Source organism: Eumetopias jubatus, unplaced genomic scaffold, assembly GCF_037043125.1.
Source record: "Eumetopias jubatus isolate StellerSeaLion01/CBP00866 unplaced genomic scaffold, mEumJub1_p1.0 scaffold_6, whole genome shotgun sequence".
In the NCBI taxonomy this organism is placed as follows: Eukaryota; Metazoa; Chordata; class Mammalia; order Carnivora; family Otariidae; genus Eumetopias; species Eumetopias jubatus.
In genome coordinates, this window is record NW_028274812.1 from 103,437,839 (window position 1) to 103,453,086 (window position 15,248).

At 34.8% G+C, this 15,248-nt stretch overlaps 1 protein-coding gene across 2 annotated transcripts in view; it reads right to left on the reverse strand.

Annotated features, from left to right (window-relative positions):
• Nucleotides 1-15,248, reverse strand: part of CD2AP (CD2 associated protein) — a 133,449-nt gene that overhangs the window by 68,774 nt on the left and 49,427 nt on the right. For both annotated transcript variants that reach the window (XM_028097779.2, XM_028097778.2), the window contains exons 3-5: nucleotides 14,770-14,923; nucleotides 8,408-8,508; nucleotides 5,304-5,424 (exon numbers count right to left, since the gene is read on the reverse strand). In XM_028097779.2, the coding sequence (XP_027953580.1) occupies nucleotides 5,304-5,424; nucleotides 8,408-8,508; nucleotides 14,770-14,923 (376 nt within the window). The remainder of the gene's footprint in view (nucleotides 1-5,303; nucleotides 5,425-8,407; nucleotides 8,509-14,769; nucleotides 14,924-15,248) is intronic.

Consider the following 15,248-nt stretch of genomic DNA (forward strand, 5'->3'; position numbering starts at 1 on the left):
CAAGAAACATGAAAAAAGCAATACTCTAGCCCTCTATATAACCAAGATGGCATGTCAGATTAGGAATACAATAATTACCCACACATGCTAAATGATCAAGCCCCTAATTTGAAAAGCACAGTGCTCCATGCAAGTAGGTTAACCAACCATAGCAGAGATTGATTCATCTACTCTCCCTAGGAATAATCCGTACCATGTCCTTGTGCTCTAGAAAACAGATGACATAACCAACTGGTATGAGGGCTACCTGCTCCCTATATAAATTACGAAGTTTTTTTTACACTATCCCTCCCCAAAGTGTTGGCCCTATAAAAAGGCACATAAATGACATGAGAGAAAATATAATACTCCGGAATAAAAATTAAACAGATCATAAGCTATTCATTTTTTGGATCCCTATAGTAAGCAGTAAGCAAACAAAGAAAAAGAACAGTCTCTGTCTATAAACAGCTGACAGTCTACTGGAGAGGAAAAACATAAACATGTAAATAGCCATACGTGCCATGATAAAAGTCCGCATAGACTGGTCAAATGAACTTCAACAAGGGTGTTATGGTGACTCAAAAGGGGAAAGGACTCTCTGTAACAGCATCACCACGGGTCTTAAGGGTAATTATTAACCTTGCTTCAAGTTTACGCACTCCTTACTTGCTTTAAATCCCTTGATCTGCAGCAGAACTAACCTACTTTCTTTGAGATTTGCAGATCACTGACCTTGAGGACTAAAGGACCAGACTTTCCCAGAAGATAAGGCCTGACTACACTGAAAACAGCTGCCACTGATGCCAGCAAGTCCATTCTGGGTCATGTCAACATATGGCTAAGCCGCCTCGGCGCCGGCTTCTCCTGCAGGTTACCCTCCTCCTTTTTTCCCATGCCTTCCCGTTTAAAACTCTCCAGCTTCACCTGGACAGTGAAGATGGCTTTGAGACATTATTCCATCATCTTCCCAGGTTGCCAGCTTCCTGAATAAAGCAACCTTTCCTTTCCCACCATCACTTGTCCTTTGACTATTGATTTTTCTAGCAGTGAGCAACCAAACCTGAGCTTGGAACCAGTTCTCTGTCCAGTAACATCCTTAACAAATGCTGCTAGGAAAACTGGATATCCACATGCAAAACAATGAAGGTGAACCCTTGTCTTAAATTTTACTCAAAATGAATTAATGACCTAAACATAAAACCAAAAATTATACAATTCCTACAAGAAAACACAGGGAGAGAGTTTCACTTGCATTGGATTTGGCAATGATTTCTTAAATATGATACTAAAAGCACAAGCAACAAAAGAAAAAACTGACAAATGAGACTACCTATATGAAAAACTTCTCTACATCAAAGGAAACAATTAACAGAATGGGATAAAATACCTGCACATCATGTATCTGATAAGGGATTAATATCCATAATACATAAAGAATTACTACAACTCAACTATAAAAGGAAAAAAACCAAATAATCTGTTTGAAAAACAGACAAAGGACTTGAACAGATACTCCTCCCAAGATGATGCACAAATGGCCAATAAGCATATGAAAAGATGCTCAAGATCACTAGAGAAATGCAAATCAAAATCACAATGAGATATCATCTCATACCCATAAGGACAGCTAATAAAAAAAAAAAAAATAAAATAAAATAAAAAACAACCCAGAAAACAAGCGTGTTTGCTGAGGTTGTGGACAAATTAGAACTCTTTCCACCGTTGGTGGAAGTGTAAAATAGTGCAAACACTATGGAAAATGATACAGCATATCCTCAAGAAATTAAAAATAGAACTAGCATATAATCCAGCAATCCCACTTCTAGGTATATATTCAAATGGGAAACAAGGTCTCAAATATCTGTATGCCCATGTTTTAACAACCCATGTTTTACTCACAACTGCCAAGAGGGGGAAACAACTCAAACATCCATGAATGGATGAATGGCTACACAAAAGGCAGTACATACACAAAATAGAATATTATTCAATCTGAGAGAATTCTGTCACATGCTGTAACATGGACAAACTTTGAAAACATTATGCTAAGTGAAATAAGCCAGTCTCAAAAAGAAAATATTGTATGATTTCATTTATATGAGGTATCTAAAGTAGTCAAATTCACAGAAACAAAGTGGAATGGTGGTTCAAGGGGCAAGGAATGAGGAGTTATTTAATAGGTATGGAGTTTTGATTTGTGAAATGAAGAAGTTCTGGAGATCTACTGCATGGCAATGTGAATATACATAACACTACTGAATTATGCTAAGAAAATGGTCAAGATGGTAAATTCTATATAATGTGTTTTTTATAACAATTAAAATTTTTTTTAAAAATGCCTGTATAGTGGAAAACAAGGGGAAGAACAATTAGAAGGAAAAGAAGTTTAGAAAATAACATCTTCTAAAATAGTTGTAGTCAAAGCTGCAGATTATATTTTTAATGTTCCCTAGAATATTTCTGAAAAGATGAAAATGTACAAAGTAATTTTTTAAGTGACAATGTATTCTGTTTAGAACTGTTTTCCACCAGCACCTCTTACACTCAGACCATTTTAATCCAGACTGAAATGTACTAATTTGAGTTCATACTTGTCTTATCCCTCAGAGGCCTGGACCTTAAGCTTCTGGACTGCAGAGGGGATTCTGTACCCTCACAAAACCAACCTAGCACTTAGCACATAGTAGGCTTAAGAAATATTCACTGATTAAACTGTCCTCTACTGCTTCCTAAGGTCATTTATTTTATTCTAAAAATAAGATGAGTTAAAACTATTCACCAGACTGATTTATACCATCACTCTATTACCTATTATTACTAAAACTGATCCTAAAACCCTTTCCTGAAAATTCCCTTAAAAGTAAAGTAAACTCAATTATTTATTTCATTCATCTCTATGGCTAATGGGCTTAAAGACGAAATCACTGCAGACTAGAATGCACCCTGTGGTATTAAAATAGAATTAGAGGCACCAGCAGAAATAGGTAGGCAGACAGGCAGGTAGGTAGGTAGGTAGGTAGGTAGAGAGATGGATGATAGGTAAAGAGATATAGGAGTGTGTATGTGGGCATGTGTGTACATGTGTAAGCATTCCCCCATTTTATCTACTAAGAGTGCCTAGAAGCAATATCACCCCAGGATCAATGAGCACACTTGTACTCAGATCTCAGTGTTTAACTACTAACCAACTTTGCCTGAATAAGTAGCCGATTAAGGATGAAGTAGGTAAAGTTCAAGATGAGCCTGGAACATCTTGTACAACAAAATAACAAAGTGCTCAGACAATGATGAAGACCTGTTCAGAGGACACAGCAATGCAAACCGATCCATAATGAGAAAAAAGCAGACCTATAATCACCTGAAACCAGAGACAGAAAAAGAGATGGACTGCATCAGGGAATGAGGAATATTCTGGGGATGATGCAAATATTTTGTATATTTATTGTGGCAGTGGTTTTCATGGATGTATACTATACATCTGTCAAACTCACATATTTTAAATAGGCAGATTATATATAAATTATATTTCCAATAAAGTTGATTTTAAAAAAAAATCACAGAAACTAATTTGAAGGAGCTTTCATGGGCCAAATCTGGTGGTATCAAAATAAATAACAGTAACAGATTAATACCTAGTGAATAAAATAGAACCCACTGGTGAGTCCACACCAATAAATAAACAAACTGAGCAGAAAGAAAAGTTCCTTAGAGAAGAATGTCAATTTTATAGTCTCAAAGTATTTCCCCCCAAGACACTTCCCAATCATAAAGAAAACAACAGTACCCTTACACTGGCAGCACAGCTTTAACCAAGTAATTAAATTGAACATCACCAAAAAGAAAGCACACAGACATCATGTGCCTCCTGATACAATGCAATGAGATAACATTTTGTAATCCTGTTAAAACACAACCTGAAACTAATCATGAAGAATCTGAAGGAAAGCCCAAACTAGGATCCATTATATAAAATATCAGCATAAATCCTTCAAAATTGTCAAGAAAAACAATGAAAGACTGGGAAACTATTCTAAAGAAACTTGAGAAATAAATTCCCTGCATAGTCTTGTCCAGAATTGGGAGAAAAAAACAACTATACAAAGCATATACTAAAACATTAAATCTGTATGTGAACTATGAATTAAATAATACTGTCAATATTAAATACTGTCAACATTTAATGTTGCCTTTGAAAATATACTGAACCTCACTACATACATTTTTCCATACATAAAAAGATCTACTTTAGATCCCTGCATTACCACTTTTGAATTTAATTTCTCTTACAAAAAACAAAAAACAAAAAACAAGGGTGCCTGGGTGGCTCAGTCAGTTCAGTGTCAGACTCCTGGTTTCAGCTCAGGTCACTATCTCAGGGTTGTGAGATCAAGCCCCACATCAGGCTCTGCACTCAGGGCAGAGACTGCTTAAAACTGTCTCTCCCTCTCCCTCTGACCCTCCCCCTGCTCACTCACACATGCTCTCTCTCTCTCTCTAAAATAAATAAATAGACCTTAAAAAAAAAAAAACTAAACTAAATTCCATTGCAATTCTTAAAAATAAAAATAATTTAAATTTAGCTTTGGGATAAAATGTTTTTTTTTTTTTAAGATTTTATTTATTTATCTGACAAAGAGAGACACAGCCAGAGAGGGAACCCAAGCAGGGGGAGTGGGAGAGGGAGAAGCAGGCTTCCCACCAAGTGGGGAGCCTGATGCGGGGTGCCTGATGCGGGGCTTGATCCCAGGACTCTGGGATCATGACCTAAGCCGAAGGCAGATGCTTAACGACTGAGCTACCCAGGCGCCCCTGGGATAAATGTTCTCAATCATACTTTTAAATGGTGAGCAAATTTAAGATGAATTTGTGGGTAAGCCTATAAATGAGGGCAATCACAAAATATTAAATGATATTCTGGCTACACAAAAAACTAATTTATTATCTGAATATGAACAAAAACAAAAGCAAGATTTTTTAATTAAAAAATTCGAAAATCTCTGAAGTAGTTATGACATTTGCAAACTCAAATCAAAACATCAGTACATCTTAAGTGGAAAGAAATCAGATAACATAAGCAGTATTAATTCATAATCAGGGAACTAAACATTTACTTTAGGTTGAAACAGAAATCAGAGAAGGAAAAATATTAAATTATTTGCCAAATACTTAGTTCATTTTAAGTCCCTGTCATAAGCTGCTTTTTAAAAGTAGAAAAACTGAAGCTCATAGTTCAACAAGAACAGAGTTTCAAAAAATACCAAATAAGCATTAGATCATATATAATTTTATTTAAATCTATTCAAATTTTTTAAATAATCTACCTGAATCCTCCTGGGCTTCATGAGTTTCACCATCATCTGTTACCTCTAATTCTTTCACAAAATTTGAGGGAAACAGTCCCAACTTGTTGTTCAGCGTTCCACTCCACCAGCCTTCTTCTACCTGAAAGAGTTCACAACTCAAAAATAATAAAAAGTTCTCTTAAGTAAAATTGTCCCGCTATGGGAAAATTAACCTACATAAATGAATGAGCACAAAGTTAGTGATGCAAAATAATCCCTCTAAATCTGTAAGAAAATAATGGTGAAAAATATATTTTAAGTAGATTAAATCTAAATTGATTAGACTTATCATATATGGGATTAGTCATATCAGTAGCACTTTAGAACATTTACAATGAGAATTTGTAATCAACTGCAATCCACCGTGTAAGTAATTTTTATAAAAATACCAGATAACCAAGAATAAGGTATTAATAGCAGGAAGTAGATAGCTCTCTTCTGGAACATCACTCTTTTAAACACCACTGAGCCTCAATTTTGTAATTATTTCAATATTTGTAATATGTTTCATATATTATTTAAGCATATGAAAATTCAGATTTAGAAAAAGTTTGATGAATATAAGACTATACTTTCCCAAATGCCACATAAAATTACTAAGCCTTTTATTTAAACAGTGAATCTTAACCCAAGTAAGAAAAAGAACACTCCCCAAATGTCAACCAGAAATATCCTCGGGAACCAAACTCTTTAGAAAAATATTTACATTCACTAGTAACAAGGTTACTAACTTTCGTGGTTATTTAATACTATTTAATAATTTTTAAAATGTATAATTTTTACTAAGGATGCTAAAAGGTCTTAATAGGTTAAAAAAAATTTTAAGAGTAAACTATTCACTGTTAACAGCAGAACATGAAATATCACTGCTAGAAAAGGCTATTTTATTTAAAATGTTTTAAATGTTTTTCACTTCAGAATTACAAAGCAAACTTTAATAAGTTATTCATCCAACAGGCACTCACTATGTATGAGCCATGGTGTTGACTGCTAGTTAAAGACTGAGATTTGCATATGAGAAATCTCTGCCCTTGAGTGAAACAATCTAAAGAAGAAAACAAATACTAAGCAGATATTACAATGTAATGTAAGAGGTACTACAACAAAAGTATGAACAAATTGCTATAAGAGCACAAAAGAAGGGCTTAAAAGATTCAAAAAAGGCTTCCCTAAAAAGAAATAACAAAAAAAGCTGGGTATTAAAGGCTGAATAAGAGTTTTCTAGGTATAAACCAAGTTAAAAATACAGTGACCTAAAAATAAAAGATTTATTCCTGGAATATATACAACTGAAATACAAGGCAGCTAGAATACAAACTGTTGGAGGGAGAAATGGAAGGCTCTTAAGACTGAAGAGTTCAGAATTTTTCAGCAGACTTGAGACACCAAAGGATTGAGAGTTCTTCAAACCAAGGTGATGGAGATACACAGACCAAACTGTAACAGATACAACTGAGAAAAACATCAGGAAACTTAATTATCTACACCTGCAATCCCAAATTGGCAGCAACTGAGTAGTTAGGGTAAATAACCTTGTAATTCCCATAAATTAAGAAATTCCTAAGAGGCAGGATAGTATAGCAGTAAACAATAATGACTCAAACTGTAGATTCAGATTCTGGCTCCTCTGCATCCCATGCATATGGACTTGGGCAAAAATGGCTGAAACAAGATCTCCTATCCCACATGATCATCTACAAGGTAATCTTGACATTCCACCAACAGATGGTCTTTGTTCCATTGCCTTCAATCTTGCTGGCTTTTGACATGCTTGTAGCCAATAGAATATGGTGAAAGTAATACTATCACTTCCAAGGTCAGATTATAAAAGGCTATCACCATGTTTGCTGAAATGTTTACACTAAGAGCCCTGAAATGGCATGCAATAAGTCCAACTATCCATCTCGGGGCCTCACACAATGAGAAAGCCAAGTCAAATGGACAAGCTACCTAATAGGTCCCCAGAGGTAGTCTTCGAGCCTTTTAGGTACCAATCACGTCAGTTAAGGCGCCTTCCCATGATTCCACCAACACCCGAACTTTGAGTCTTTCCAGTTGAGCCCTCCAGACATCTTGGAACAGAGGCACAAGCCATCCCAACCGTGCCCTTTCTGAATTCTTGACTCACACAACCCATGAACCTAGTAAGGTTCATTGGCTACAAAGTTTGGGCCAGCATGTTATGCAGCAACAGTAACTAGAAGAGCCAATCACTTATCTTCCATGACTCCATCTCTTCATATATAAAATGGATATAAAAATTCCTGTCTCCTTAGGTTGTTTAGAAATTTAAAGAAAATAAATGTGAAACACTTAGCATAATGCTTTAGACACATAGCCTCAATAAACATTATTATTATTGCCACCTGGTAGAAATAAAACAGAATTGTCTCATATATATTTTGGAATTTAATATAAACATTAAGTGATAAATTACATTACATGATGTTATGACATAAAATCAATTCCTATGACTATATCTGATATCAAAACATATACTTTGAAAATGGGATCTTCAGCTGCCAAATGAAGTTTTTAATATTCTTTTAATGGTAAAAGAAGAGATATGAAAGGTTATATCTACCATCTTTTTAAATCTCGCTGTAAGATATTAAAATGTGGGAAAAGTGTTTTTGGTTCACATTTGAATGTGACAATTCAAACAAGGCAAAGCTTTTAAAAAGATTCTGTTTTTTGTATCCCTGCTATGCAGAAGGTAAAACTGCTTCTATTTTACTGCTTTGGGCCTAAAGTGAATTCAGAATCGAAGAAAATGTTTTATTCTTAGCTACTTAGATTACATTAATCTTCAGCTTAAAAACTTTTATTCCTAAAGTCAACACATACAAATACAGTACACAAATAACCAGGTATAGTAAGAATTTAAAGCTTTATTCCAACAGGTAAGACAACCTTACATTAAGACATTAAAGAAGCATTTTAAAACCTGTATCTTAAAATTTTTATAATACAATAAAACTGGCAAAAATTTCAATGAAAAATTAATACTCTTATAAAGCAGTTTTCTAATACCCAGAGCATCAATTCCAATTGCTGCTTTATCTCTAGCACGTTTTCCTTACCTCTTCACTAATATCAATAATATCTCCCACTTTCAGCTCCAGTTCATCCTCATTTTGTGGAATGTACTCAAAGAGAACTTTACACTGACGCTTCTTAGTCTCTGAAAGAAGTAGCATAGTAAAAAATGAAGTTAAGAAAGATCATTAAAACAAACAACAGCACCTTTATTTACACACCATATTTATTGCCATAGAATTCGTATGTATGAATAAAGCAGAACATGGAAGCATTCTAAGCAGCTAACCACAATCAGTTCTGGCTGGCTTTTCACCTTGCCCCACATTACGCATGCCAAAATAAATTCAAACCAAATACAAATAAGGTACATGGTTCCCAGCCATGAAATCTATTTATACATCTAATCCCACCAATTACACCAAAGTAAAATATCCAATGCCAATTTTGAAACTTAAAATAAAAACAATAAAAGACACTGTTGGCACAACAAATTTTTTCACAGACAAGCTGTCTTTCAAGCCAGTAATTTTCAGACTACTTCCTGATCAAAGTCTGGAAATACTAAAAATGCACTAATTTAAGAGTGTGTTAAAAAGTCACAAAATGAACAAGTCCAAAATGTATCTTATATTAAGAGTTCTATTTTCTGACATATAAAAATCAAACTCACCTAGGTAAAGATAATAATTTTACTTAAAGTTTTCAAACAAGTTTCATTTATTCAAATAAGTGACAATCATTTATAACCATCCAGGCTTGTGGTTCTCAACTTCTTTCAAACTCTAAGAGTTGAGAACTCAGATTCACCCCCATCTTTAAAACTGACTCATTAAAGCACCTATGGGTAGATGATCAGGTACAACTGATTCAAGGATAACTTCTTGCTATTCAAAGTATGTTCCTCAGACCAGCAGCAAGAAATGCAGTATCTCAGGCTCCACGCTGGACCTACCCATTATGGACTGAACTGTGTCCTTGACTATATTGGGAGGTAGGGCCTTTTTGGGGAGGTAATTACGGTTAAATAACATCATAAAAGGGAGCCCTAATCCCCACACACACTTAATTGTGCACATGTGCATGTGGGCATACACACACAAAAGGCCATGTGAGGATACAGGGGAAAGGCAGGTACTTGCAATTCTGGAAAAGAGGCCTCACCAGAATCCAACTCTGATAGCACCTTGATTTTAGAATTCTAACCTCCAGAACTATGAGAAAATAAGCCTCTGTTGTTTAAGCCACCTAGTCTGGGGTATTTTGTTATAGCAGCCCTTGCAGGCTGAATCAAAATCTGCAGTTTAAGATGCCCTAGATGACTCTTAATCTTGTACTCAGTGATCTAATTATACTGATTTCTAATTGCTTAAAAATGACAAATCCTATTCCTTCTAAGACTTAAGTATACCATTTTTTTGAAGCACCTGGGTGGCTCAGGCAGTTAAGCGACTGCCTTCAGCTCATGATCCCAGGGTCCTGGGATAGATCCCCATGTCAGGCTCCCTGCTCAGCAGGAGAGTCTGCTTTTCCCTTTCCCTCTGCCCCTATCCCTGCTCATGTTCTCTCACGCACTCTCTCTCTCTCTCTAATAAATAAATAAAATCTTTAAAAATATATATACTGTTTATTTGGCCAAGGACTCTTTACTTTCATCCACAGAGTCCACCTTTCTCGGGCTTCAACTCATTTTCAGGTCTCAACTAAGAAGAAACCTCTTCCCAAATAGCTTTCTGAATTAGGTACTCTTCCTTTGTGTTTCTATAGCACCCTATACTTACACTATTTAATTCTGTAACCTACCTGTTACTGACAACTCACTTTTTCCTTTTTATTCTATCATAATGATTTATTTTCATGTGTGTACACCCCATCCTCTGTAGGCTAAAGATAAATGGGCACTGAGTTTAATTGCTTTCTCCCCAGTATCTAACATAGTGCCTGGCCTATGTCAGGCCCATTAAATATTTTTGAATGAATTAATGAACAATTTCTAGGCCTAACTATATGGCATTAATGCCAAGAAACATCATGCCAAGAGTATCCACATTCCATCAACCCTTTGCCACCAACAATCCTGTGACTTTTCTTAATAAATTAAATGCACACTTAAGCAACTAAAAGAACTTAGGAAACAGGCAACAATTAGTAATAAAATACAAATATATAATGAGATAGTAAATATTTAGAGCAAACTACAAATATCCCAAAAATTAATAGAAAGGACAGGTTTGAACTGGAACAGATGTGGAAGAATTCAAAGAACAATGATCAGAGTTACACAATTAAAGATGAACACAATATAAGAAGGTGGAAAAGACGTGGCAGATATTCTAGATAAAAAAGTTTTCCCAGGGGCGCCTGGGTGGCTCAGTCGGTTAAGTGTCTGCCTTCGGCTCAGGTCACGATCCCAGGGTCCTGGGATTGAGCCCCGCATCGGGCTCCCTGCTTAGCAGGGAGTCTGCTTCTACCTCTCCCTCTGCTGCTGCCCCTGCTTGTGTTCTCTCTGTGTCTGCCTCTCTCTCTGTCAAATAAATAAATAAAATCTTAAAAAAAATTTTTTTTAAGTTTTCCCAAAGAAATAGGAGTTGATAATACAAGGATTCTAAAGAAATTGTTGCTGACAACAAAACAGAACGCTGAAAAGCAGTCTAGATAGATACAACTTCACTACATCAAGTCATAACCTCTCCAAATAAACTTCTGTATGTAGTAAAAAAAAAAAAAAAAAAAAGATGCCATGCTACAGAAGAAATAACATTAGCTTGGAAGTCAGAAGACTTAGGTTCTAGTACATCTGTCATTTCCTCATTATTTGACCTAAGTTCTCTGGGAATCAATGTCCTGAACTACAAAATAAAAGAGCTGGACTACACAACCATGACTGTTACTTCAGCTCTGATGTTCTATGGATCTATGAAAATTGTTTACCAAAACAAAAATATAAATCCAACTGAACCTCCAAAACAATAAAAGAAGCATATTATATGCAATCAACACATGAAAGAGGTGCAAAACAGATGATAATCAAATAGAAAAATCTAGTCTCCAAATAAGAAACAGTTATACCTCAGTAATTGTTTCCTCCACTTCATACTGGAATATCTGATTTTAAAAATGTTTTACAATAGAAGGAACCAAAGAAAGTAAACACTGACCATACTTTTTTTTTTTTTTAAGATTTTATTTATTTATTTGACAGAGAGAGAGCGAGAGAGCATGGGAGCAAGTGAGCACAAGCAGGGGGAAGGGCTGAGGGAGAGTGAGAAGCAGGCTCCCCACTGAGTAGGGAGCCTGATGTGGGACTCGATCCCAGGACCCGGAAATTATGACCTGAGCCCAAGGGAGACGCTCAACCAGCTGAGCCATCCAGGCACCCCAATGCTGACCATACTTTTATAACTAACCTAGAATTTACAGTATAATTTTTCAAATGTCACCTTTCATCACATCTCAGAGTAAATTTTTAAGTAGTTATTTAATAGTGGCTTTTATGCATACTGCAGGAAAACTTCTCATTTCTTACACTATAGATAAATACAGTCCCTAAATACTTTTGGAAGTTGAAGTGAGCTTGAGAAAATGTGTCTTTTGTAGTTAGCACTTCATAGGTGAAAGAGAAATGATCTACATTACTGAAAAGAAATTCTATTCTGCTCAGGGTGCACTTCAAAGAAAATCCTATCATTTGATAATCTTATTAGGCCTTTAAAAAAAATGTAGCTTGCTTCTTTTTAATGGGTATGAATATCTTTAAATGACTTAAAGTAGATAAAGAGCATTAATTAGCCCCCCTGCACCCAAGCATATCAATTAACTTTGAGAAGCCTAGTTATAGCATAACCAAAAGCTTTGAGTTTGTGGTTTTTTCCCTGTTCACACTAAGCATAATTCACCAGAGTGTTTTCCAAAGTAGTTTGCAAAATTATTTGCAAATAATTTTTCCCCCAAAGGAAAGAGCCACATTGGATAAAAAATATCTGAATGGCCCCTATTATTACTACAAAATATGAGCCATTTATTTAAACTTAGGATTTTCTGTTTTATTTATTTTAGGAAAAATAGTAACTTTACTTTTTTAAGTTGCTCAAACAAATTTCTCTACAACATTATCTCTGTGCCTGATTTTATAAAGGTCTCAGCAGCAATGTGACCTGTACCAGTTTTTGCTATGAGACGTGCAAATTTTTCTCTTCTATAACTTTAGCAACTTCTAGTAATTGTCCTGGAAAACACTATTCTGTGCTCACCCTAAAAAAAATACCAGTTTGTTTTACCAGTTATTATGGTTAGCTTACACACAAAAGCAAAAGTTTCAATGGCTTTGCGTCTAGACTTCATGAAATAGCCAACACTTTTTTGGCTTGGGAGACTAAAGAAGAATAGCTAACAAGCCCAGTTTCCAGATACTTAACACCACAGTATGTACTTGAAACTCTCTTTTTAAGTTGCTTAAACAGAATTCAATACACATACAGATTCACTTGTCTTGGCATACAGAGATTAAAATTGAACATTCACACTGCAGTTATTATTTTATCAACTTTTACAATGTTTTTTTAAATTATAAATAATATTGGATAGTAGTATCCACTACTATTTAATATTAAAATAAACCACCTTTTGAATAACTGGTCTATTTTGTGAATTAAGGATACGAGAAAAACAATAACAAAAAAATCAGATAAAAAAAAAATTAGCTTGCTTTTCCTGGAAAATCAATCTGAAAGCAAAAACAACCTGCATCCTGTTTTACATGTTAGCTAGCACCAAATTACCAATTTAGTCCTTGCAAGAACATGCACTTAAAAACAAGTTATGGAGGATCCTCAGGAAAAAGTCTAAACCTCCTGGCACCAACTACATAATGGTTTTTCCTTTTACAAGAAAAAGAATTATAACCAGTGTTCTTGAGGAAGGTAAAATTTAGTATGGCCTCTCTTATTAGGACACAAAAATGAATAAAATAATCATAACCTTGAAGTCCTTTGTCTAGTCTCTAAGAAAACTGTCCTTTTATAGCTCAGTAAAACTAAAGAAAGTGGTAAATGGATTTTATAATAGACAAAGGTCATAAATTAACACACCAGTGGGCCTTAAAATTCTCCTGTGCACAAAAATTCCATCTAGAGGTACACCTGTAGGATATGAAATACTCTCGGTAATCTGTCCCCCAGTCTCTAAAATAGAGTCTGAGCATCCTTAAAACTATTGAAACTGTTCACCTTCAGGCAGTAGTCTGAAAGCAGTATGCGTAATATCTAAATATTGTTTGTACAATGCCTTTACTGGGAAACAACAAAGAATCCTTTAACTGGTCTGTCTTGTCATGAAATCTTTTTAATTTTTATGAAAATCTGTTTTCATTTTATGAAAATATCAAAGGATGACAGAACCGAGAAGTAAAGGTTTCCCCCAAACTTCACAGACAGTAGCACAGAAGTAGCAAGATATAAGGAGACTCTATAAAAATCATAAATACTCTTGTATTTGTAAAATATATACAAACAAAATTTCTTTACTGTAGACTACTTGGTACCACAAGGGATTTACAGACCACAATATCAAAGACATTGATCTAAGATAAATGTGGCTAAATATTCATTTACCACTTATTAACTCAAATTAATCATGTAATTCAGTATTCAATTTCTCAAGGGGCTTCAGGTCTTACTATGTTAAAATACCATCTGCTCCCATAAATGCTATATTTTGTACATGTTTAATGTTTAATACTTTAATAACAGTCTTTCCCAATACTGTAAGCTTTTTGAAAACAGCAATACTAGCTGTCTTTTTTACCACTTTCTCACCAGCAGCAAAATAAAACTCAAGAGGTTAAATGATCTAAGGTCATAAGATGGACTCAAACTCATGTCTGATTTCAAATGTGGTGCTCTCCCTCTATGCTAAAATGTTCTAACATATTTAGAGAGTACTAAATACCTAAAAGGACTGCTGGGCCAATCACCTTAGGAAGCTGAATGTCTATATTCAGATGTCTAACCAATTAAGAAAACATACTACCAAAATGCATGCATCTATACTACTTAAAGATGAGTAGACATCTTAGCATAAAATAAATTTTATTTATGGTATAAATATATAAATTGTATTAAAATAAATTTAAGGGAAAGCATCAACTATTCAACAGAACCTGTAAGGCAAATAAGAAAACAAAGCCCCATATTTTAATTTCTAATTCCTATAAACAATTGTCAGCAGGTCATGCTCAATATTTGTAAGAAGAATGACTACAAGGGCCAGTAACTAGTAACATGAGAATATGGAGGAAGTTTCTGCAGTCCACTGCAAAAGGTTAAGCTAATTTTTCTTAACATAACTTATGAACGGTTATAAAACATCCTTTATTTTGATTTAAACAGGAAAGAAATTATTTACATACTCTTCTTAATGTTTTTGGTTTGTGGATGTGGTTGAATTCCTCCAGCTGGAAGTCCATAGGTGCTTATTCGTTGTACAAGACTTGCTACATTCCCATGTCTTTCCCGTTTAATGGGCAAATTGTCATCCTTGGATTCTGTCTCTCTCTTAATTTCCTATAAAAGAGGATATCAGTAAATAGGCAAATTAAGTTGTATTTTATTAAATTAAATCCTCAAATGTAAAATACCAAAACACAGGTACAGTGATTATTATATAAAACATGACATCAAATTTTTCTCTGCCCACACATATCTAAAGAATGCAACACACTTTGGTAACAGTGACTCATGAGTTTAAGTCTTACCAGAACTGGAGACAGACGTAAAGAAAGACAGGCTGAAACACCACCTCCACCCCAAGATACAAAGAAACTCTGAGATATATAAACAATGAAACAAACAATAATTCTCAACCAGGGTGGGCAAACTTTTTCTATAA